General features: G+C 40.8%; 2 protein-coding genes across 2 annotated transcripts in view; both read right to left on the bottom strand.

The window, feature by feature from the left end:
• Positions 1 to 11,524, bottom strand: part of unc80 (unc-80 homolog (C. elegans)) — a 74,461-nt gene extending 62,937 nt beyond the window's left edge. Inside the window, exons 1-7 of the mRNA XM_016486607.1 lie at positions 11,294 to 11,524; positions 10,840 to 10,888; positions 9,591 to 9,747; positions 9,181 to 9,476; positions 8,401 to 8,524; positions 8,155 to 8,219; positions 7,881 to 8,014 (exon numbers count right to left, since the gene is read on the bottom strand). Coding sequence (XP_016342093.1) covers positions 7,881 to 8,014; positions 8,155 to 8,219; positions 8,401 to 8,524; positions 9,181 to 9,476; positions 9,591 to 9,747; positions 10,840 to 10,888; positions 11,294 to 11,385 — 917 coding nt within the window. The 5' untranslated portion in view covers positions 11,386 to 11,524. The remainder of the gene's footprint in view (positions 1 to 7,880; positions 8,015 to 8,154; positions 8,220 to 8,400; positions 8,525 to 9,180; positions 9,477 to 9,590; positions 9,748 to 10,839; positions 10,889 to 11,293) is intronic.
• Positions 11,525 to 13,088: 1,564 nt separating this feature from the next.
• LOC107688882 (nodal modulator 3-like) overlaps positions 13,089 to 21,779 on the bottom strand; it is a 13,858-nt gene continuing 5,167 nt past the window's right edge. Inside the window, exons 14-24 of the mRNA XM_016486712.1 lie at positions 18,695 to 18,854; positions 18,343 to 18,469; positions 18,136 to 18,249; positions 17,606 to 17,733; positions 16,915 to 17,056; positions 16,716 to 16,799; positions 16,522 to 16,632; positions 16,332 to 16,433; positions 16,065 to 16,184; positions 14,137 to 14,229; positions 13,089 to 14,020 (exon numbers count right to left, since the gene is read on the bottom strand). Coding sequence (XP_016342198.1) covers positions 13,889 to 14,020; positions 14,137 to 14,229; positions 16,065 to 16,184; positions 16,332 to 16,433; positions 16,522 to 16,632; positions 16,716 to 16,799; positions 16,915 to 17,056; positions 17,606 to 17,733; positions 18,136 to 18,249; positions 18,343 to 18,469; positions 18,695 to 18,854 — 1,313 coding nt within the window. The 3' untranslated portion in view covers positions 13,089 to 13,888. The remainder of the gene's footprint in view (positions 14,021 to 14,136; positions 14,230 to 16,064; positions 16,185 to 16,331; positions 16,434 to 16,521; positions 16,633 to 16,715; positions 16,800 to 16,914; positions 17,057 to 17,605; positions 17,734 to 18,135; positions 18,250 to 18,342; positions 18,470 to 18,694; positions 18,855 to 21,779) is intronic.

Raw genomic sequence — 21,779 nt, 5'->3', positions numbered from 1 at the left:
TGCGTTTTAAGTAGGTCTGTCAACGTTAACGCGTTAACACATGCGATTAATTTTATAATCCTTAACGCATTAAAATAATTTAAAGCAATTAACGCAAAATTACTGAAGCACAATTTCTGTTCTAACCCTTTAACCCAATTTTGCTACTCTGTTTGCGATCAGATCATTTGAAGCTGCTAAACTCCGGGCAAGTTTTCAGTCCAATGATCCAGTAAGCGAATGCATTCAAACAATCCGTCCAAAACAGTGCTAATATAAAGAAAATCAGGCTCATTACATCAGAGATTGCAGAGAGAACAGAGACTAGCGTTGCGTTTTAAGTGAATTATTAATTCCAGTGTTTCGCTTATTTCTCACCAGTCCGCTTTGTGGCGCATGACACAAGCTACCCCTCCTGCTGTATATGGTACTAATTCGCCATACCATGGTGTTCCCCCCTTATCTGTTCCATATGTAACGCGACAGCAGGCGGTTCTGTTCAGCACAGCAGATCCTGCATGTCAGGTTACCTCATCACTGCCACATATCGTTACATCAGTGAAGCTGCCTTTGACCACTACAACGTACAGACCCCTAGTGCCCCCTGTATATCAGTTACAGGCTCACGTGCCAAGCCAATCCACACGGCAGTCGTTTGCTGTGTCCGACCCGTATCGCCCTCCGCTACCGACCACTGGGTATCACCCTGCTCAGCCTCCCGTTCAGACTCCTGTGCAGCCCTGGTATCCCCCTTCAGTGGTTCACCAGCCACCACCTCCTCTTCCGGTTTACCAGCCTATGCCCGTTACACCCCCGCTACAACCAGTTCCTATTCCAGCCTTGCCTAAGCTCGTGAATGATAGTGAGAGGGAGTTCACAGACCTGAAGATGGCCTTGGATAATCTTCTCAATCCTCACACAGAGCTTACCGAGCACTATAAGTACAGGGTACTGATGGAGCAGTTGGTTCTGGAGGAAGCTAGGTTGATCGCCCAAGCATGCCGCCATCATCCTGCATCCTATACGGCAGCAATGATAGCGTTGCAACGACAGTATGGCCGGCCTCATCAACTGGCACAAAGTGAGATCGCAGCCCTGCTGAATTCACCTGATATTAGAGTTGGGGATGCAAAGGCCTTTCAGAGTTTTGCACTCAATGTTGACTTGCTAGTTGGTATGCTGATGTCACTCGAGGGTCCACAGGGGCGAGAGCTCTCTTGTACGGGGCATGTCGACAGACTACTCAGTAAATTGCCCAAACACTACCGAGACAGCTTTATAGAGCACTTACAGTTGCGAGGCCGATTGCACACTGACAGCCTCAACCCATATAACCGGCATGACCTTGCTGACTGGTTGAAGGTCAAGGCGGAAGCTCAACGTTTATCGTTCAAGATGGTGCAGCGCTACCAGACCGAGAAGGTACAGGTCACATGTAAGGATCGGCAATCTATTCCTAAGCCCCAGACTCGATCCACTGCAGTCTATCATGGCAGTGATCAGCCCATGGAAGCTAGCACAGGGCAGTCTGTCCGTACCGATGCTGCTCATGCTCAGTCATCAGCCAGGAGACTGAAGCGTTTGTGTCTGTTCTGTAAGAGTCAGGAGCATTACCTGTCGCAGTGTAGCAAAATTACTGAGTGCTCACCTGATCAGATTCTAAAGTGGATAAAGGATGGAAAAAGATGCTGGAAATGTGGGCGCACAAGTCATAAATGGGAGGAATGTACTTGAGGAAGCCTTGCAGGGACTGTGGTAATATACATCTCGGAGTCCTGGATTCTATTGCCCAGGATGGTCCTAACAGTGTGCTGCTGACAACATCTCACGAGCGAGCATATCTTACTTCTCCTAGTTTGACGGGTCGTGTGTACCTGAAAGTAGTTCCAGTGCTTCTGTGGAGAGGCAAGAGGTCGGTTTCGACCTACGCTATTCTGGACGATGGGGCTCAGCGGAGTATCATCCTTCCTGCAGCAGTCCAGCAGCTAGGCATTGAGGGAAGGGAAGAGATTATGGCCCTTCGCACCATCCGACATGACATCACAGAATTGAAGGGGCAGTCAATTGACCTGCTGCTTTCCTCGCAGTCAAGGCCAGAGGAGAAGCACAGCCTTAAGGGGGTCTTCACCGCGCCTCTCCTCACGCTAACCGAGCAAACCTACCCCGTCACGAGGCTCCAGCAATGTTATCACCATCTCAGAGGGATCCCCATTCCATCTTTCGATAGGGTCCAACCCCTAATTTTAATTGGGTCCGATTATCCGTCTCTGATTACCCCAAAGGAGCCCATCAGATTGGGACCAGCGGGCGGACCAGTCGCTGTACGCACGCAGCTCGGTTGGGTCCTCCAGGGACCAGATGGATTGCTCCCACATCAGGTACCTTCCCCGCAGTGTTTGTTCACTTCTCTTACACCACTGCGAGACCCTGTCTATCAACATGTCGAGCGACTCTGGCAGCTCGATGTCCTTCCATCTCGCAGCGAGAAAGTGATAACTCGGTCTAAACAGGATCAGATGGCTGCAGACATGTTGGAGATCAGGACGCGACGAGTAGAAGTTGACGGAGTCTGGCGCTACGCTACTCCACTCCTTTGTGCTCCAGACGCTCCACCGCTGAAAGGGACTACGGAATCCGTTCTGTCCAGCCTCACCAAGGTGTCTCTCTTAACCAGCAGTTGCTTCCAGGTCCTACCCTTGGTGCCTCACTACTAGGAGTCCTTCTCCGGTTCCGGCAGTACGCAGTCGCCATCAGTGGGAATATACGTGGCAGGTTCCACCAAGTGAGACTCCTACCCGAGGACAGACCCCTTCTGATGTTCATTTGGAGGAACATGCACTGAAGGAACCCGCCGGACGCCTACGAATGGCAAGTCTTGCCTTTTGGGACGACCTGCAGCCCCTGCTGCGCTACCTTTGCGCTGCAGATGCACATTCGCTGCCAGCAGTTCGGGAATGAGGAAGTGTTGCAGTCCATAGAGCGAAGCTGCCTACTGAGCCTTCCCACTGCTGAGGAAGCCAAGCGACTATTTGACAAGATGAGGCCTCTCTTAGCCTCTGGGGTCTTCGAGATCAGGCAGTGGGCAACGAATGTCCCCTCCGTTGTCCAGCACCTACCAACTAATGCTCGTTCAGAGAACATCGAACTGTGGTTACAGCAAAATCATTCAGACCCGCTGGAGCCGGCTCTTGGCTTAATGTGGCACTGCCTAGAAGACAGCCTAGGCTACAGGCATCGTGCACTAGCAGAGCATCACCCGACCATGAGGTATATCTATAAGGTCTTAGCAACGCAATATGACCCCTTAGGATTCTCCGTTCCCTTCACCACCCGAGCCAAGGTTCTTGTCCAGAAGCTCTGGACCAGACCGAGGGATTGGGACGATCCGAATCTTCCCGCAGACCTGCTGGAGAAGTGGAACGTGTGGGAGAAGGAGTTGCCTGATCTCTGTAGACTCAAGCTTCCTAGGTGCTATCTTCCTGCCGGCTTTGATGTGGAGAAATCAAGATTAAGCCTACACGTGTTTGGCGACGCATCCGAGGTTGCTTACGGATCGGTGGCTTATCTCCGTGCCGAGCAGCACGGTAAGATCCACACTGCCTTCATTATGGCTCGCTCGAGGGTAGCCCCCAAGCGGCAGCTGTCAATGCCACGCCTCGAGCTGTGTGCAGCACTGACTAGCGCTCAGCTTGCACAGTTCCTCAGACAGGAGCTGACCATTGCCATAGAGACAGTGACATTATGGACAGACTCGACTACAGTGCTCACCTGGATCCAGTCTGAGTCCTGTAGGTACAAGGTGTTCGTCGGGACGAGGGTGGCGGAAATACAAGAGTTGACTGAGCTCCACTCTTGGCGGTACGTTGATTCCTCGAATAACCCGGCGGACGACATTACCAGAGGGAGGACGCTCATTGAGCTGGCGAACTCTGACATGTGGAGTCGAGGCCCAGGATTCCTCTGCGAACCACCAGACCGATGGCCAGCCAAGCCCCTTGTAGAGGCCCGAGAGGATACCTCAGAGACCAGGAAAGCCGTCTTCTGTGGATTAGTTGCAGACCATCAAAATCCAGACATGCTTGATGCATCTCAGTATGCTTCTTGGAGTGCCTTGGTCGACGCGACCTACCGGTCCCTCCATGGGGCGGCCGCCCAAGATACGAGTAAAGCATCTTTAAATTACAGGCGTGCGGAAACGCTCATCTTGAGTCAATGTCAGGAGGATTCCTTCCCAGAGGATTTCAAGGCTTTAAAATCAGGGAACCAGGTGCCCGCAGCACCATGAGGTATATCTATAAGGTCTTAGCAACGCAATATGACCCCTTAGGATTCTCCGTTCCCTTCACCACCCGAGCCAAGGTTCTTGTCCAGAAGCTCTGGACCAGACCGAGGGATGGGGACGATCCGAATCTTCCTGCAGACCTGCTGGAGAAGTGGAATGTGTGGGAGAAGGAGTTGCCTGATCTCTGTAGGCTCAAGCTTCCTAGGTGTTATCTTCCTGCCGACTTTGATGTGGAGAAATCAAGATTAAGCCTACAAGTGTTTGGCGACACATCTGAGGTTGCTTACAGATCGGTGGCTTATCTCCGTGCCGAGCAGCACGGTAAGATCCACACTGCCTTCGTTATGGCTCGCTCTAGGGTAGCCCCCAAGCGGCAGCTGTCAATGCCATGCCTTGAGCTGTGTGCAGCAATGACTAGCGCTCAGCTTGCACAGTTCCTCAGACAGGAGCTGACCATTGCCATAGAGACAGTGACATTATGGACAGACTCGACTACAGTGCTCACCTGGATCCAGTCTGAGTCCTGTAGGTACAAGGTGTTCGTCGGGACGAGGGTGGCGGAAATACAAGAGTTGACTGAGCTCCACTCTTGGCGGTACGTTGATTCCTCGAATAACCCGGCGGACGACATTACCAGAGGGAGGACGCTCATTGAGCTGGCGAACTCTGACATGTGGAGTCGAGGCCCAGGATTCCTCTGCGAACCACCAGACCGATGGCCAGCCAAGCCCCTTGTAGAGGCCCGAGAGGATACCTCAGAGACCAGGAAAGCCGTCTTCTGTGGATTAGTTGCAGACCATCAAAATCCAGACATGCTTGATGCATCTCATTATGCTTCTTGGAGTGCCTTGGTCGACGCGACCTACCGGTCCCTCCATGGGGCGGCCGCCCAAGATACGAGTACAGCATCCTTAGATTACAGGCGTGCAGAAGCGCTCATCTTGAGTCAATGTCAGGAGGATTCCTTCCCAGAGGAGTTCAAGGCATTAAAATCAGGGAACCAGGTGCCCGCAGCCAGCCGTCTGAACACGCTTGCACCCGAGTTCGACCCAGAGTTAAGTCTAATTCGTGTGGGAGGTAGGCTACGGCGATTGGATGGCTTCAGTAAAGCTGAAATACATCCAGTGGTTCTAGATCCCCACCATCAGGTGACTAGACTCATCGTAAAGCACTTTGACGAGCGTCTACTCCATTCAGGACCTGATAGGGTCTTCGCAGAGCTACGTCATCAGTTCTGGATTCTAAGGGGCAGGCAAGCCATCAAACGACACCAGAGAGAGTGCGTAGAGTGCCAGAAGTGGAGAGCTAAGCAGACTCTACCTATTATGGCTGACTTACCATCAGCTAGTCTGCGATTATACCAACCCCCCTTCTTCTCCACTGGAGTCGACCAGAGCTACGTCGCCAGTTCTGGATTCTAAGGGGCAGGCAAGCCATCAAACGACACCAGAGAGAGTGCGTAGAGTGTCAGAAGTGGAGAGCTAAGCCGACTCTACCTATTATGGCTGACTTACCATCAGCTCGTCTGCGATTATACCAACCTCCCTTCTTCTCCACTGGAGTCGACTGCTTCGGCCCTTCGTGGTCAAGATTGGCCGTCGCACAGAGAAGCGATGGGGCGTCATCTTCAAGTGCCTGACGACCAGATGCATTCACCTTGACCTACTCAACAGCATCGACACTGATGCATTCTTACTGGCATTAAGGCGCTTCATAGCACGTAGAGGAACCCAGTCCGAGATCCTCTCAGATCAGGGAACTAACTTTCGGGGAGCCGAGACCGAACTGAGAGAAGCTTTCAAGGAGATGGAGCCCAGACTGCAGGAGCAGCTGGCTAGCTAACAGATCACTTTTAGGATGAATCCTCCCGCCGCACCCCACTTTGGAGGCGTATGGGAAAGGGAGATCCGATCGATAAAGTCTGCACTACGAGTAGTCATCGGGAGCCAGTCTGTGCCTGAGGATGTCCTGCAGACTGTACTGATTGAAGTTGAGGGTATCCTGAACAGCAAGCCCTTAGGATACGTCTCATCAGACGTGGCAGACTTGGATCCGGTTACCCCCAATACACTTCTCATGGGGCGGCGAGACGCCTCACTTCCCCAGGTGATTTACACCCCTGAGCCCTTGTCCAAGCGTCGTTGGCGTCATTCCCAGACTATCGTTGATCACTTCTGGTCTTACTTCACACGACATTACCTCCCGGGTCTCCAGACTCGCCAGAAGTGGCAGCGGGTAACTCAAGATCTAGCTGAGAACAGGGTGGTCATGATAATCAACCCGCAAGCTTCCCAGAGCCCAATGGTCAGTTGGTCGGGTTGTCAAACTGATACCCAGTGCTGATGGACACATCAGGTCAGCTCAAGTACAGGTCAATGATCGCCTATACCTACGACCTGTGGCCAAACTTGTCAGACTTCCCGCACTTCCGGATGGAGGTGAAACGGACTCTAACGACTAGGGAATTTATCTTTAGACATATTAGCTATGCTAATCTGGGGGCGGCTGTTCTAAATTCCCTATGTATGTTTATAGGGGAAGGACTTTTATTATGAATGTGTGCCGCTAGTTGACGTGAGTTTCCGCTATTACGATTTACTTTCACTTTCACTAGCCGCTTGATCCGCCATTTCTTCAGGTGTTAATGTGCGTGATTGAATAAAGACCACATTTAACACTTTGTGGCCTTAAGTTGTACAATATCCAATCCAATTGGAGCAATGTTGTGCCATCTGCTGTGAACAGTTAAATACTTCAGATAAAGAGTTGAACAGTGCCCTGTCTCCTGTCGCACTTCTTACCCGAGTCCCGTGGTGGATTAGCATCAACACCCCTACCGATCTATTAGTCCCGTTCAAATGGTCTATGCTTAATTTCATGAAGTGTGCGATTAATCGTGATTAATCACAGAAAAAAGATGTGATTAATTAGATTAAAAATTGTAATCGATTGACAGCCCTAATATATATATTGAATGGCATAGTGTATAATGTTACAAAAATTTTATTTCAGATAAATGCTGATCTTTGGATCTTTCTATTCATCAAAGAATCTTGAAAAAATTGTACTCAACTGTTTTAAATATTGACAATAATAATAAAAAATGTTTCTTGAACAGCAAATCAGCATATTATAATGATTTATGAAGGATAATGTGACACTAAACAGTAAACACTAGTAATGATGCTGAAAATTTAGCTTTGATTACAGGAATAAATTACATTTTAAATATTCAAATAGAAAGCAGTTATTTTAAATAGTAAAAAATATTTCAAAATATTACTGCTTTTGCTGTATTTTGGATCAAATAAATGCAGGCTTGGTGAGCAGAAGAGACTTTCTTTAAAAAAACATTAAAAATCGTACTGTTCAGAAATTTTTGACTGGTAGTGTAGAAATTATAATAATTACTGTAAAAGTATTTTGTCATTATTATTTCATGATAGCGATTGCATTAACTGATCAATTAATTTATGGAAACTTATAAAAGTATACAATTTTTGTCAGAGTAGAACCACAAAGTCTTAATATGATTGATGTTTGATGTTTTCCCTCAATTCAAAACAGATTAATAAATAGGAACCTGCTACATGCACCACCTGTATGTACAAACACTCACTTCTTTGGTTGTGAAAATCCTTTCTCAAAGGCCTGCTGTGAGAACCCTCCCTTCTCCACAGAGTTGCCACGGCGACAGCTCTGTCCTGTCACCGAGGGGGAGGAGGAGTCTGGCTGGTCTGATTCACATACCACCTGAAAGCCGAGATAGAAGAGGAAATCACATGACCCCAGCTGAACAATGATGTTAATGCACTACCAGAGGAAATTAATATACGCCAGGACTAAATGAGCCACAAGGGGCTGTGCAGCTGCAAATCACAGTGAATACTCACTGCAGGGCATGGGTTACTGGTATCATGAGGACTACACTGGTTATTCACTGGAGAATTCCTCTTTGCTGTGGAGAACATAACAGAGATAGCAGATGTGTGAAGCATGAACGATGTACACACATAAAGAACAATGAGCAAAGGTAGAATTGTATTTTGGGTTTAACGCTGGTAAAACACAGCAAAAATTAAATTGTCGTTGAGGACAGAAGTGATAGAAGAACCGTAAAAAAATTACAGAAATCTGACCTGTAACAATGTTACGCATGGGTTTGACAAGGGCAGAAAAAGCAGGAACATCAGGTTGACGGTGCTCCCACATTGGCTGCCAAATAACAAGTCCACCAGCCAGTCGAAAGGTGAGGTCAGACTCCTGCCAAATGCAAAATGATCCAGTTTAAGCTAAATTAATAAATCATTATTTGCAAAAATAAAAAAGTACATTCACAGCCATACAATTAAGGATTTTAACCGATAAAGTGGGGCTCAACAATAACATTTTCCTTGCTTTGTCATAAAAAAAATTCATCTGCCCCACCACAAAAAATGATCAGTTTATATTTTTATATTTGCTAGAAATATTTATTTTTCAGTGAATGTTAAGGTAACATTTTTCATCTTTAAAAGACTGAAATGATTAAATAATTATAATTAAATAATATAATGATTATATTACACTATAATAATTAGAATATGTTTTATTTTAATTTATATAAAAAAATAAAATTTACAACAAGCTGGAAATTATACAGCTGTAATGAAACTCACTTCTGCTAATCTCATCTATATTTGCCACCTAGATAACATTATCTTGTGACAAATCAGAAGAATTTACAGCAACAACGTAGAACAGATCATGGAAAACTAAGGCATTAAAATGAATGCACAATATTAATGATGTAATATTTTCAGTGGCAATGCAGCCACTTCCATTAACTCTTTCACACTGGCCTTGGGCCAGCAGGACATCCGTATTGTTGAGCCCTGCAGAGAAAAAAAAATAAAAATATCAACAGTAAAAGTTCCAACCTTGATCCGGTTAATGAGGGGGGCAAAGAGAAACACAAAGAGCTCCACAGTGGCCATGTTCTTATGGTAGAGTTTGGCACGGGCATATTCATTCTCTTCAGTTGTGCTGCCATTGTGGTCTGTGAGACCCTGGTTCCCTATGGGCTGAAGGTAGGCACTACTGCTACCACTGCTGCCCCCAGACCAGCCGTGTCCCAGGCCAGGCTCCTGGTGGCACTCCTGGGCCGCCTCCAGAAGCATCCAATGTAGAGTGTGAAGGAGTTTCGTTTCAGCTACCCCGAGTTTATCCTGGTGTCCTGGTGAAGAGAGATTGCGGACATGCTGATCAATAAAATTAACCACAGAATGAACTCACCCAAACACACAGTGCACAAAGGACATAGAAATTGTAGTTTAATAAGGGTTCCTACCCAGCTTGTTGCGGTTTGAGAGAAGGATGGCAGTGCAGTGGAGAACATGAGGCAGAGCAGCCTGGACCAGCTCCCAGCGAGAGATGCTCTGGATGGCTTCAGTGAGGGCTGGAGAGAGCCCGTGGAGTTTGTTCTCCACCAGCACCCGCTCAAATGACTATAGGCAGGATAAAAGCGTGAGACATAATCCTCAAGAGCACTTATTAAATGTTTGCTTCTTCCTGTTACAGTATTATTTGTACACAAGAAAGAAAACATGATATAACAGCAAGACTGTCAGTCATATGGCATACTAATACTAATCCCAATAATAATAATAATTATTATTATTATTAACAGAACTGTATGCAAAAAACTCTGTCAATAGAACAAAATATTCACAGTTAAATTCATGATTTCCAGTCTTGAAAGACAGGGTTGCAGAATGCTTAATAAAAAACAAATGCATAGTTCATTACTTTAACCTCAGTTTGAAAAAACAAAAACACTTAAGGAGGATACACACTGTAATTTATTTATTTTAACAGTAAACTACTGTAAGAGTGCTCAAGTAAAAACCTGCTAATTGATTAATGGTATAGGTTTTCTTATTATGGTGAAAAACCGTAAATAAATGTAACAGTATATTACTTTTTAAATGTTCTGTTAGATTTATTTACGGTTTTTCACCATAATAAGGGAACCTATACCATTAATAGGTTCCCTATTATGAACAAGTGAACAGGTTATAAAATGAACAAGTCATTTTATAAATTACAGTGAAAAATTGTAAACTGAAATTCCCAGAATTCCCTGTATGACATTTGTTTGAAATAATTCTGTTTCTTCTTAGTTCTTTCTTACCAGTTATGGACCTTAAGGTTTATGTCAAATCTTATGTTGTTAAATTATTGTTTATTGAAATATGTTAGTGTCATGAGTCACACATGATGTGTGTAACCATTATGCCATTTTGTATTTGTGTGCATGCAGTATATACAGTATTACTGTACATATGTAAATTAGCTTTGATTATATATATATGTATATATATATATATATGTGTGTGTGTGTGTGGCTTTCTCTTTCACTTGTGTTTACTAGTGGTTGTCAGTATAATTTCTTTGTGGTATTTCAGTAGGTTATATTAAGGTTAAATCAGTTAATCAAATATGTATATGAACCTCTGATTTAGGCTTAACATTTTTTGAGATAGAGGAAAGATTATTCACAGGTGAAGGTGTTCACTTATGATTATTAATACACTCACCACACAGGAGGCTTCATACTGCTTCCCTAACTTCGGCCGCAAAAACGCACTGTAACAGATACATTTTTTAATTTAGTTTCATATCATATCATAAAACTATATAAAATAACAGCCATAATCGAGCCGGCAAGGACACTCTGTGCCACAGCATGATTTTAACTGAAACTGAATTATGACGAGCTCTGATAAGGCACTGACAGCACGATTGCTCTACGAAGATGAAATATTCGATAGAACATTCTGCAAATTTTGTTCAGGGTTTCATTCTAAGACACACAAGGTGCGGCGGTGTGTGAAAAGATGACGCACGAGACACTCAGCGCAACAGAAATCCATTCAGAGACCGGTATGAGAGATGCATACGAATGAGAACCGCTCTGCGGGAGCCATATACGAGGAAATCAGACTAATCACTCCCAGAAAACACCTGTTATGCCACGACTAAATCACTGACCTGGTCTGTCTCCATAGGAAGGTTTGGATCGGAAACGGGATACCCCGGCAGTTTTCCCGGTCACTGTCATCCAAGCTCTTTCTTTTCACCATTTTTGACCTGCTGGATTCAAGGGCGCAGACGGGCTGCTCAGAGATGGATTTGATTCACGACATCGGAGCGTAAAATGGCTGCAGGTGTTGACTTGTGTCGACACGACCCCGTGGAGCAGCGCTTAACGACCGAATCCACTTGTCAATTAAGACACGCTGACCACCGGGTTGAAGATACGGCTTCAAATACGTAATCAATGAGATGGAGCGACGGACCCCCTCTGGGTCTTAAAGGGGTCATATGATGCGATTTCAAGTTAAGCGTTTAAGAGAGGCGGGGCATATAGGACCTACAATAATGTACAGTATTTGAAAAATAATGTGTTTTTTGAACATTAAAGCATGTCAACATATTCTGTTACACCAAATGCACAAAATAATGATCTTTAAAAAAGCATCATATGACCCCTTTAAAAGCTCGAGATTCGCAAATATTTCAGTGTAACAATTAATACTGCATTATTAGTACCCAAATCGACAATTCTGCCAAAATATCACAGCTACTACAATCACTGTTACAGTAATAATAAATAAATAAATAAAAATAAGACAATAGGCCTATATGAGAACCATGTAAGAAGTTTTCAGAATCCCAGTCCTTTCTTTCTTTCTTTCTTTCTTTCTTTCTTTCACGGTGTTGGATAACATAAAATTGGCAAAGTTCAGTGTAATAATATCTGTAGCAATTAAACATTTTAATGTAAACTATGGCTACCATATAATAGCCTATATATGGCATTTAATTCATTTATGCAAGAAAAAAAAGTGTAATAAAAAACTCAACTGTATTGTAAGTACATGGTACTGATAAATGTAAGGTAAAATGTGGTAACCTTTTATTTTAAGGTGTCCTTGTTACACGTTACATGTACTTACTATTATAATAACAATAAATTATGCATAACTACATGCAAGTAACCCTAAGCCAAACCCTAATCCTAACCCTGACCATATAGTAAGTATATGTTGTTAAATAATATTACTCCGAACTTAAATGTATAATTAACACTGTAACAAGGACCCCTTAAAATAAAGTGTAACCTAAAATGTGATCCTTTCATATAACAAAAAATGGATTTAAACTCTCTTCTGGTGCTTATGGCACCAGTAGATAGCCTATACATGTTCATAAACTGCAGTTCATAAGACTTAACCAATAACACCTTAATCCCGCTTTAATAACACATCAGACAAGAATAAAAGTTAGTGTTCTAAAAGCATAAACAAATGTGATATATTCAGTTTCATCAATCTGATTACGAAAAAATGGGGTATTATTCGGTTTCCCACATACACGTCTTGACAAGATAGAATAGTTATGGTCCTATTAATTCTGATTTTCCATGTGAATTTCAGGCCAATTGAGTGGAATAATTCAACCTAAATGCATAGTCTATTCCTAACAAAACCAAATAAAACATACATAATTTTTAGAATTATATAGCATAATTCACATGCATCTCTTTTATTGTGATTTTTGTGTTTTTTTGTCTGCCTGCCCCATTATGTTAAAGTATTGTCACAATGCATAACTTTGCACAACATTTGATCTAGTATTTCACATTGACACATTAAACAAAAAAAATACATTTAAAAAAATGATGTCAGATGTGCTTTATGCAGCAACATCAAATGCTTTAGATGACAGGGGACTTGCTCCAGGTAGGGGAGTCTAAACAACAAATGTCCAAAACACAATGATGAATAATTTCCAAAACACTTTATTATCTTTTTTCTCTCTATAACCATACATATCAAATGACGATCATATGAATGCAGTGGAATGAATATGTACCGAACCCATCAAATGGTAGCAGCAAGTCATTTACCTTTAAGGAACTGAAAAAAAATATTTGTGTAAGCTTTTAGTTGTTTTGTGGCATTTAAACAAACAAGGGAAACAAAAATCATATAAGATTAATTTAGTGAGTCAAATGTTTATTAATCTCTATATTTTAAAATGTAAGGGTGTTTAAGTTGGCAAATTACAACTTAATTCTACAAATTCTAGTAAAGTTATAAAAAAACTGAACGGATAATAACTTTTTTTAATTGAAGTGGTTCAATAAAATCTAGTCATTCAGGCTACTACTGGAATCATGAAAAATGACTTGGGTTATTACTCCTTATATGGCTGAAATAAACAAACCAAAAGAAAAAAAAAACCCGCACACACATTTGAAGTCTCTTAAATCAGCCATCCTCCCTGAGCAGTCTCTCACAAACATAAATACACAATCTCCGAGCCACATTCACATGCTAAGGACTGTAAAATATAGGGATCTGTGTGACCAGGACACCACAGTAAAAGAACCTTAGGTCATCTGAGATTCAGCAAGAATAAATATGTCCAAAAATCTTTGCCAACCCCATGTGAGGTTGTTTTTTATGATAGCATTTTATGATCAGACCAACATGGTCTTATGTGCTGTCTGACACTGGACGCTTGTGAGATCTGAACGCAGTGACTGGCTTGGCCTTCATATTAGGACATACTTAGGTCTCATGTACGTCTTGTCTTTGGCCTTTTTGATTGGCGTTTGGCTTCATCCACCGGCAGCCCATCCCCACTTGCCTGAGCGAGTCCTTGAACTCCCTGGATCTGGCTGACCAGCTGCAGAAGAAGTGGGATCACCTGGGAACAACACAATATCATTATCTACATAATGTCATATGAACAGCAGCTATTGTAACTGTCAAGAATGTCAAGTTTTTTTTTTTAAAGATTCTGAAAGAAAAAGAAACTGGTACCCGCTCATGATTATAGACAGCAAGCAACAGCAGTAATGTGAGAGGAAGGGCGATGAAAGATCCCTGGGCAACATCTTGATCTGGTATTTTCCTCTGTGGAAAGCCAAACAAATTCAATCTAAGAGCTTGGGCTTTAAAAGACAATAAGTAATAATCGGTAATATTTTTAATGTATTCAACTACACTGACACTATCGACTAGGGATGTTCATTTCGGTTATTTTTCCTAACCGACGCTCGTTAACCGATTGTTAACCGTTAACCGAAAATATTATTTTAAATTAGAATTGAATTAAATTAGAAAGGATAAGTGTGTGACCTGTTAAAAAATACTATGTACTAAAAAAATACTATAATAATAAATGTTTCCCGGGAATTAATTTTACATGCGCAAAAAGCAGCAAACAACAGAACATGAGGATTCACATGGTCATCATATCACATCACACACCTGCAGCGCTTTTGCGAGCGGAGAAAAACATAAAGCTAGGCTATATATATGTATATATATATATATATATAACGAATAAATAGGTCTATACACTTACACTTTTACACTATACAGTTTTTACTTAAATAATAAATTAAGAAAATGAATCGGTTCATTTTTGTGCTGTTTTACAAAAGCACAAAGATTTGTTTTTATTGTGAATGTACACAAATAAAGGCAAACCTTTTACAATTCTGATTATCTTTAGGACTAAAAGGAGTAGTTCCTTCCACTGTTAGAATTGGAAAAAATTCAAGTGATTGTGCCAGTGCCGCATGCATGCACACAGTTAAGCATTGCTACCTTGACAATGCAGCCTGTTCATTATCATAATAAAATACAGTCAGTCAAAAATATGGGGAAAAAAATGTAGTAAAATCTGTGCCATTAAGTGTTATCACAGTACCGCCGTGATGTTATGCAAAACATTTTGTTTTACGTGGATATTGGAACTCGAGTGAAGTACATAATAAATAATAATTTGCCATTCAAATACATCGCGAATATGGAAACATTTGATTTTGTGTGGAATGAGAGACCCAACGTTGGTTTCAGTTTCGTTTTATCCTAAATTCATTCGTTTTGGCTTGTCGTTTACATTGCTATAGCTTCTTATATTTTTAATTCTTGTTCTTTTCTAAATACTGTTAATTGAAAGGATTTGTTTGCAGTGTTTATTATAATGTTTGTAAACATTTCGCATCAGCATTAGGCCTATTTCTGAATGAAATAATAAAATGCGACTTATACGCGACTTATGTTTTTTTCCCCCTAAAAAACATTTTTTATACGCGTAGCGTATTTTAACCATGCAGCAAACCTTTTTAAATATTTTGATAAATTACTGAAAAAATAAATCATTAAATTACTTTTTAAACCGTTTAACTGATTCGGTCAAAATTCTTACGGTTAATTCTTACGGTTGGTTAACCGGTTAAACGGTTAAAATGAACATCCCTACTATCGACAAGTTTTGAACTAAATTGAACTGGATAATGATACTGTTGCTTTCTGTAGAGCTGCTTTAGAGCTGAATTGAACTTGTTTAATAATTGATGAACTTGGCACCACTGACACAGTTGTTGAAATGAATCGACACTGAACCGACTTGAGCTGAATAATGACACCATTGTCTTTGGTGTTGTCTGATATGCTTACAGGTGTTAATTGATGAATTCTGCAACATTAACACTGCACACATGCGGTCACAATCTGTATTGTAGGAAGTGCTATATAAATACATGTGACGACTTGAGAATATCATAACTTCGTCATAACATTTCATAAAAGTCACACTAACGGACAGCTTTTTGAATGCAGAATTTAGATCCTTTTTACACCAAATGACAAGCTAATCGCAGATAAAAGATCTATTCACACAAAAATTTGTCCATTGGACAACGAAAAAAAAAAAATGTTTTGTGCGACAAGGTTTTTACCTTGGGGTTAAAGGTTAGTGTTACATGTTTGTGGTAACCAGAAGATGTGAACGAGACTTGTGGGAGTTTGTAGTCATACTGGGAGTGAGAGAGTGATGTGTCTAGCATCAACACATAGCTCTGCAAGAAGACAATAAAATGAAAATAATAAATAAAATGTCTCACCACCCATTTTTAAGATGTACTTAAAAATCAAAGTACGGGCAGATTAATATGAATATTGTAAAACATAATAAAAATAGGACTCGCTTAGAGGAATAAAAGTACCTCTCCATCACGTGGCAGGGGGGCAAAGTGGAAGAACAGGGACTGGCCAAGAGACACACTCTGGAAGGGATTGTCAGGGTTGTCACTCTTATAGAGCTTCACCTTTAGAGATGGAGGAACAACAATGACTTCAAGATTTGATAAAATAAGAGAAACCATTTTAAAACAGTATTTAAATGACTGCAACTACCCAGAGAGTGGGAAGATGCTCAGAGGAAGTGATGACATTGCCACTCAGATCAAACTGATTGATCTGTCTGAAGGCGATTATGTTTATTCCTTCAATATCAGTGCTGCCCACCTAAAACCATCAAAAAATAAACACATGAATGGAAACTTCAAATAAAATGTGTTAAAATAGGCAAATAAAACTTCAATGCTCACCTCAATGGTTTTGTGTGGCGGTAATGCTCTCTCAATGTGATCATTTCCTTCTCCTCTCAGCTGAATGTTGTAGTTACACCCAGGCTGACATTGACATGAAGGAAAGGCAAGTTTTATTTAGAATCGTAAAATGTATGTTCTTATGAACTTTAGTCAGTCATACTGTTTGTCTAAACAGTTTTCTCCAATAAAGTCTTACCCGCAAGCCTCTGAGTCTAAAGCGGCTCTCTTCGTCAGTAACAGTGTCCTCACTGTACACGCCACACTCTCCCTGCCCCACTGCCTCCACAGCGACACCCTGCTCCGCATCGCCTCCTATTGACTGCACTGTTCCATAGCAGCTGATACACATTGAAATGCACAATTAGAATATTTACACCACAACTGACAGGGCATATTTTGTAAAATGTTCAATACGTACACAGATTTTTTTTTAAAGAAATTCTTCAAAAATGACTATAGTAAACATATTTATAATGTTACAAAAATTGATATTTCAAATTAATGTTTTTTTAAACTTAGTATTTAAAAAAAAAAAAAATCCTGAAAAAAAAGTATCATGTTTTCTATAAAAATACTAAGCAGCACAACTGTTAACAATAAATGTTACTTGAGCACCAAATTAGCGTATTAAAATGATTCCTGAAGGACCGTGTGACACTGAAGACTAGAGTAAAATTCAGCTCTGCCATCACAGGAATAAATTAAAATATATTGAAAAAAAAAGTAATTTAAAAAAATATTACTGATTTACTGTATTTTTTATCAATTCCATTCAGCTTTTGTGTACTAAGGGACTTAGTGTACATACTGTATGCATGTATTACCTAACTTTTATACTAAGCATTTTAACTGGCAGTGCATATTCTAACATGCTGTGTGTTGCTGACCTGTAAGCTGTTTTGAAGCCAGTGATGGGAATATGGAGGACCTGTCCTTCTTCTACTGTGATCATTTGTGCTGAGGGCTCAAAGCGGAACTCCTTCATCATGGGCTTGAAATAGTACTGGCCAGGACTCTGAGATGGAGGGAGGAGAAATGAAGACAATCTCTATGTACTTAATTTTAACAGTGCCTGCTATTTGTACTCATTATATGTATGCATTATTTTTATTTATAGGTAAAACATTTAAAAAGATAGTTTAGACAAAACTAGCATTCTGTTTTTCTGAACATGCAATCAAACGTCAGTCAGTGTTGTTTTCAACTTCACTGACTTTCATTGTATGGGCAAAAAATATTAAAAACCATTTTCAAAAAAAGAAAAGAAAACTTCTTTCGTGTCCCACGGAACAAAGTCAAACAGATTTGCAACAACATGACGTAGATTGTAAAACAGATTGAGCTAGATCAATAAAACAAATGTGTTTAACACATCAAGAAGATGACCATAGTAACTAAAGGGCTGAGAAGACAGTACCAGGTTGTTGAAGGTGAGGAGACCAGTGTCCTGAGTGAGCATGTTTGAGCGGAAGTTGGCCCCACTGAGAGACAGCAGAACCCCAGAGAGAGGAACACCATCCTCTGTCTTTATCTGAGGGGCAAGAAAAAAAAAAACCAAATGAAAATACTTAATGAAATGTGATAGTTCTACTCGATGATGAGAAGACATTAATGTGACATTGACCTCAAAACTGACGCCTGCCAGTGCAAACGCCTTGAAGTCTCCTGTGTTTCCCTCCACTGCAGTCAGGACAAAGCCCTCTTTACTGGCACTGATGTCATACAGAGAGTCACTATGTAGGGGTCCAACACTGGTTTTAAAGAAAAAAAATAAATATTCATTTTATTTGTTTAGAATGCTAGAGTGCATTTAAGATTTCAGCCATAATGAGAGCACTTTATTTCTAATAGGCCAACAGTCATTCATGTTGGCATATTTATAAACCATGCTTTTAAGCTAATATGCATTATTATATACACAGTCAAGAGAGGTATTAAATAAATGAATGCAGTATGTTTGTGAATAAGTGAGATACCTGTAGGTTCCGGTTTCATCCGTGAGAACTGTAATGAGAGGGGTTGTAGCTCCTCTCTTCTTAATGGAGATTTCCACATCCTCCAGTGTAGGTGACACCTGCCCCATGAGGAACAGTCCTGCCCGGCCCGCAATCTCAACCATTTGACCTGGGCAGTTCTCTGTTAAAATAAATCAATCATTGTATATCAGTTTCAAATATAAACTGGGGTAAAACTAAAACCCCATTTTTCTGAGTGATATTAGTGACACATTTCAAGCATCATAATGAGCTGTTTTGTATAGTTAAAAATAACTGGAAGTCTGGCACATTCAAGTTACAAATGGCAGCACCTGCTCTTATAGTAAAAATAAGGTGGATACTTTGCCTGGGTCTACATCAGGCGTGTCCAGTTCTGTTCCGGAGGGCCACCTACAGTGGGGAAAATATTTATTTGATCCCCTGCTGATTTTGAAAGTTTGCCCACTTACAAAGAAATGAAAGGTCTGTCATTTTATGGTAGGTTTATTTTAACGGACAGAGACAGAGTATCAACCAAAAAATCCAGAAAAAACATATATAAAAGTTAGAAACTGATTTGCATTTCAGTGAGTGAAATAAGTATTTGATCCCCTACCAACCAGCAAGAATCCTGGCTCCCACAGATTGGTTATATCCATTCCAACCTCTCCCATCACCATGGGCAAGACCAAAGAGCTGTCAAAGGATGTCAAAGACAAGATTGTAGATCTGCACAAGGCTTGAATGGGCTGCAAGACCATCAGCAAGAAGCTTAGTGAGAAGGAGACAACTGTTGGTGTGATTATTCGGAAAAAAAAAAATTTCATATCGGCGGCATATTTGCCGATACCGATATATCGGCGACAGGCTCATATCGGCAAAACGATATATCGGTCGGGCTCTAGAAGATGGGTCATGGATAAGTCTTCAAGGATTACAATGACCCAAAACATACCGCCAGTAGGGCTGGGCGATATGGCAAAAAAAATTATCACGGTAATTTTTTTCATATCAGTCGATATCAATAATTATCACGATAAATGTCAAATCTTTATTTCTTTCAAGTTTAAAGCCAGATTTTTGCTCCAAAGTGAAAGTTGTAGAAACCAGACCACTCATTTTCCTTAAAATAAATATCTAAATAGAATTTTTTTTTTCTTAGTTTCCGCATGTTCTAATGAGTGATATTGTTTCAAATCAAGAAACAGATTTGAGTTGCCTGAGAATATTAATAATAATATCACTTTTTTTGTCTCTTAGAAATGCACATTTGATTGTAGCTTGAGTTAGGATGCAGAGGTAAATTTTTGTTCATTATCAAAATCAGTAACACCTCTAAAAATTGTAGCAACCTCAGTTTTATATGGTTAAATTTATTCTGACCAAGATTTTTTTTTTAAATTAAGTATTGGTCTCCCATAGTAGCATACATTTAAACCATGATAAACACAGTTAAAACCACACATATAGCACCTCAATACCATGGTAAAAAATATAACTATATGTTTTTTAGGTAGCCTATTTGTATGAAAAACAGTAGTCTAAAAACATTCAGTATAAATGCACACATGCTATAGCTTAATCACAAATACGTACTATAATTACCATTACTCCTGTATTAAAATTCAGTGTGAATATCCCAAGTTTCTGCCACAATACCATGATTCAGTGAGTGTTACTACAGTAAATCCATGGTAAATGATGGCGATGTGTAGATTGAAAAGCCTTCTGACTGTCTCGTTGCACACAGTGTTTCTCCTGTTTGGCTTTAAACTAGTTTAAATCACTGAGTCATTTGTGTTCATCGCTGAATTCAAGCAGTGGATCTCACAGCGCTGTTTAGTGCTCGCGTGACCGAGTAAACGCATCTGCTCTAGTAAGCTCGCGCCATGTAGTTTGAACTTTGATTTGAGCGGATAAACGGTCTGTGTGGCGCGCTTCAAATGAGCCGCGCTGTTTCGTTCCACTTTTGGCGCATAAACATTATATCGAACATTTATCGAACTCTTCCTATCGTTTTATCAAGGAAAACTATATCGCGATAATTATCGTTATCGAATTATCGCCCCCAGCCCTACCTCCAAGGCAACAAAGGAGTGGCTCAAGAAAAAGCACATTAAGGTCATGGAGTGGCCTAGTCAGTCTCCAGACCTCAATCCTACAGAAAATCTGTGGAGGGAGCTGAAACTTCGAGTTGCCAAACAACAGCCAAGAAACCTTAGGGATTTAGAGAGAATCTGTAAAGAGGAGTGGACCAAAATCCCTCCTGAGATGTGTGCAAACCTGGTGACCAACTACAAAAAAATGTCTTACCTCTGCTTGCCAACAAGGGTTTCTGCACAAAGTACTAAGTCATGTTTTGCTTGGGGATCAAATACTTATTTCACTCACTGAAATGCAAATCAATTTCTAACCGTAGTATTCCGTCTCTATACGTTAAAATAAACCTACCATAAAAATTACAGACCCTTCATTTTTTTGTAAGTGAGCAAACTTATAAAATCAGCAGGGGATCAAATAAATATTTTCCCACTGTACCTACAAAGTTTAGTTCTAAATGTATCCTAAAACAAGTAAAATGAGGGTGTTTGTGGCTTTGTGTTGTTTCACACTCTAAAGAGTTAAATCCATCAAGTATTCATTTGATTAATATCTCTACAAGAGCTGTTTCCGAGTGTTATTCAGCAGAATAGCAAAAGGTACAGGGAAAAAAAAAAAGAGCAAAAATTTTACATTTAATAAAATAAGACCAAAATGCTATATCCCAATATAAGTAATTCTATTTCACAGTAACAATATATATATTGTATAAAGCTATAAAGCTACAAATATCTGAAAAATACATATGATTCATCTCGATTAAGTACAAACTAACCAATAATCTTTGGTATGAAGGTAAATTCTATAATTTGAAAATAATTCCAAACTAATTTTATTTAGAAAAGGCTAAATTGAAGAGCAGCTTCAGTAGATTCCCCTTCATGAAACTCGCCTGCAGGTGGCGATCTGTAGCCTCCAGCTGCAAAAATATATATGTTGTTTTATTTATATATATATATATATATATATATATATATACATACAT

This window comes from Sinocyclocheilus anshuiensis, unplaced genomic scaffold (assembly GCF_001515605.1).
Source record: "Sinocyclocheilus anshuiensis isolate Anshui unplaced genomic scaffold, SAMN03320099.WGS_v1.1 scaffold101, whole genome shotgun sequence".
Taxonomy (NCBI): Eukaryota; Metazoa; Chordata; class Actinopteri; order Cypriniformes; family Cyprinidae; genus Sinocyclocheilus; species Sinocyclocheilus anshuiensis.
Note: the sequence above shows the minus strand (reverse complement) of the source record. Positions and strands in the feature narration are given on the sequence as shown.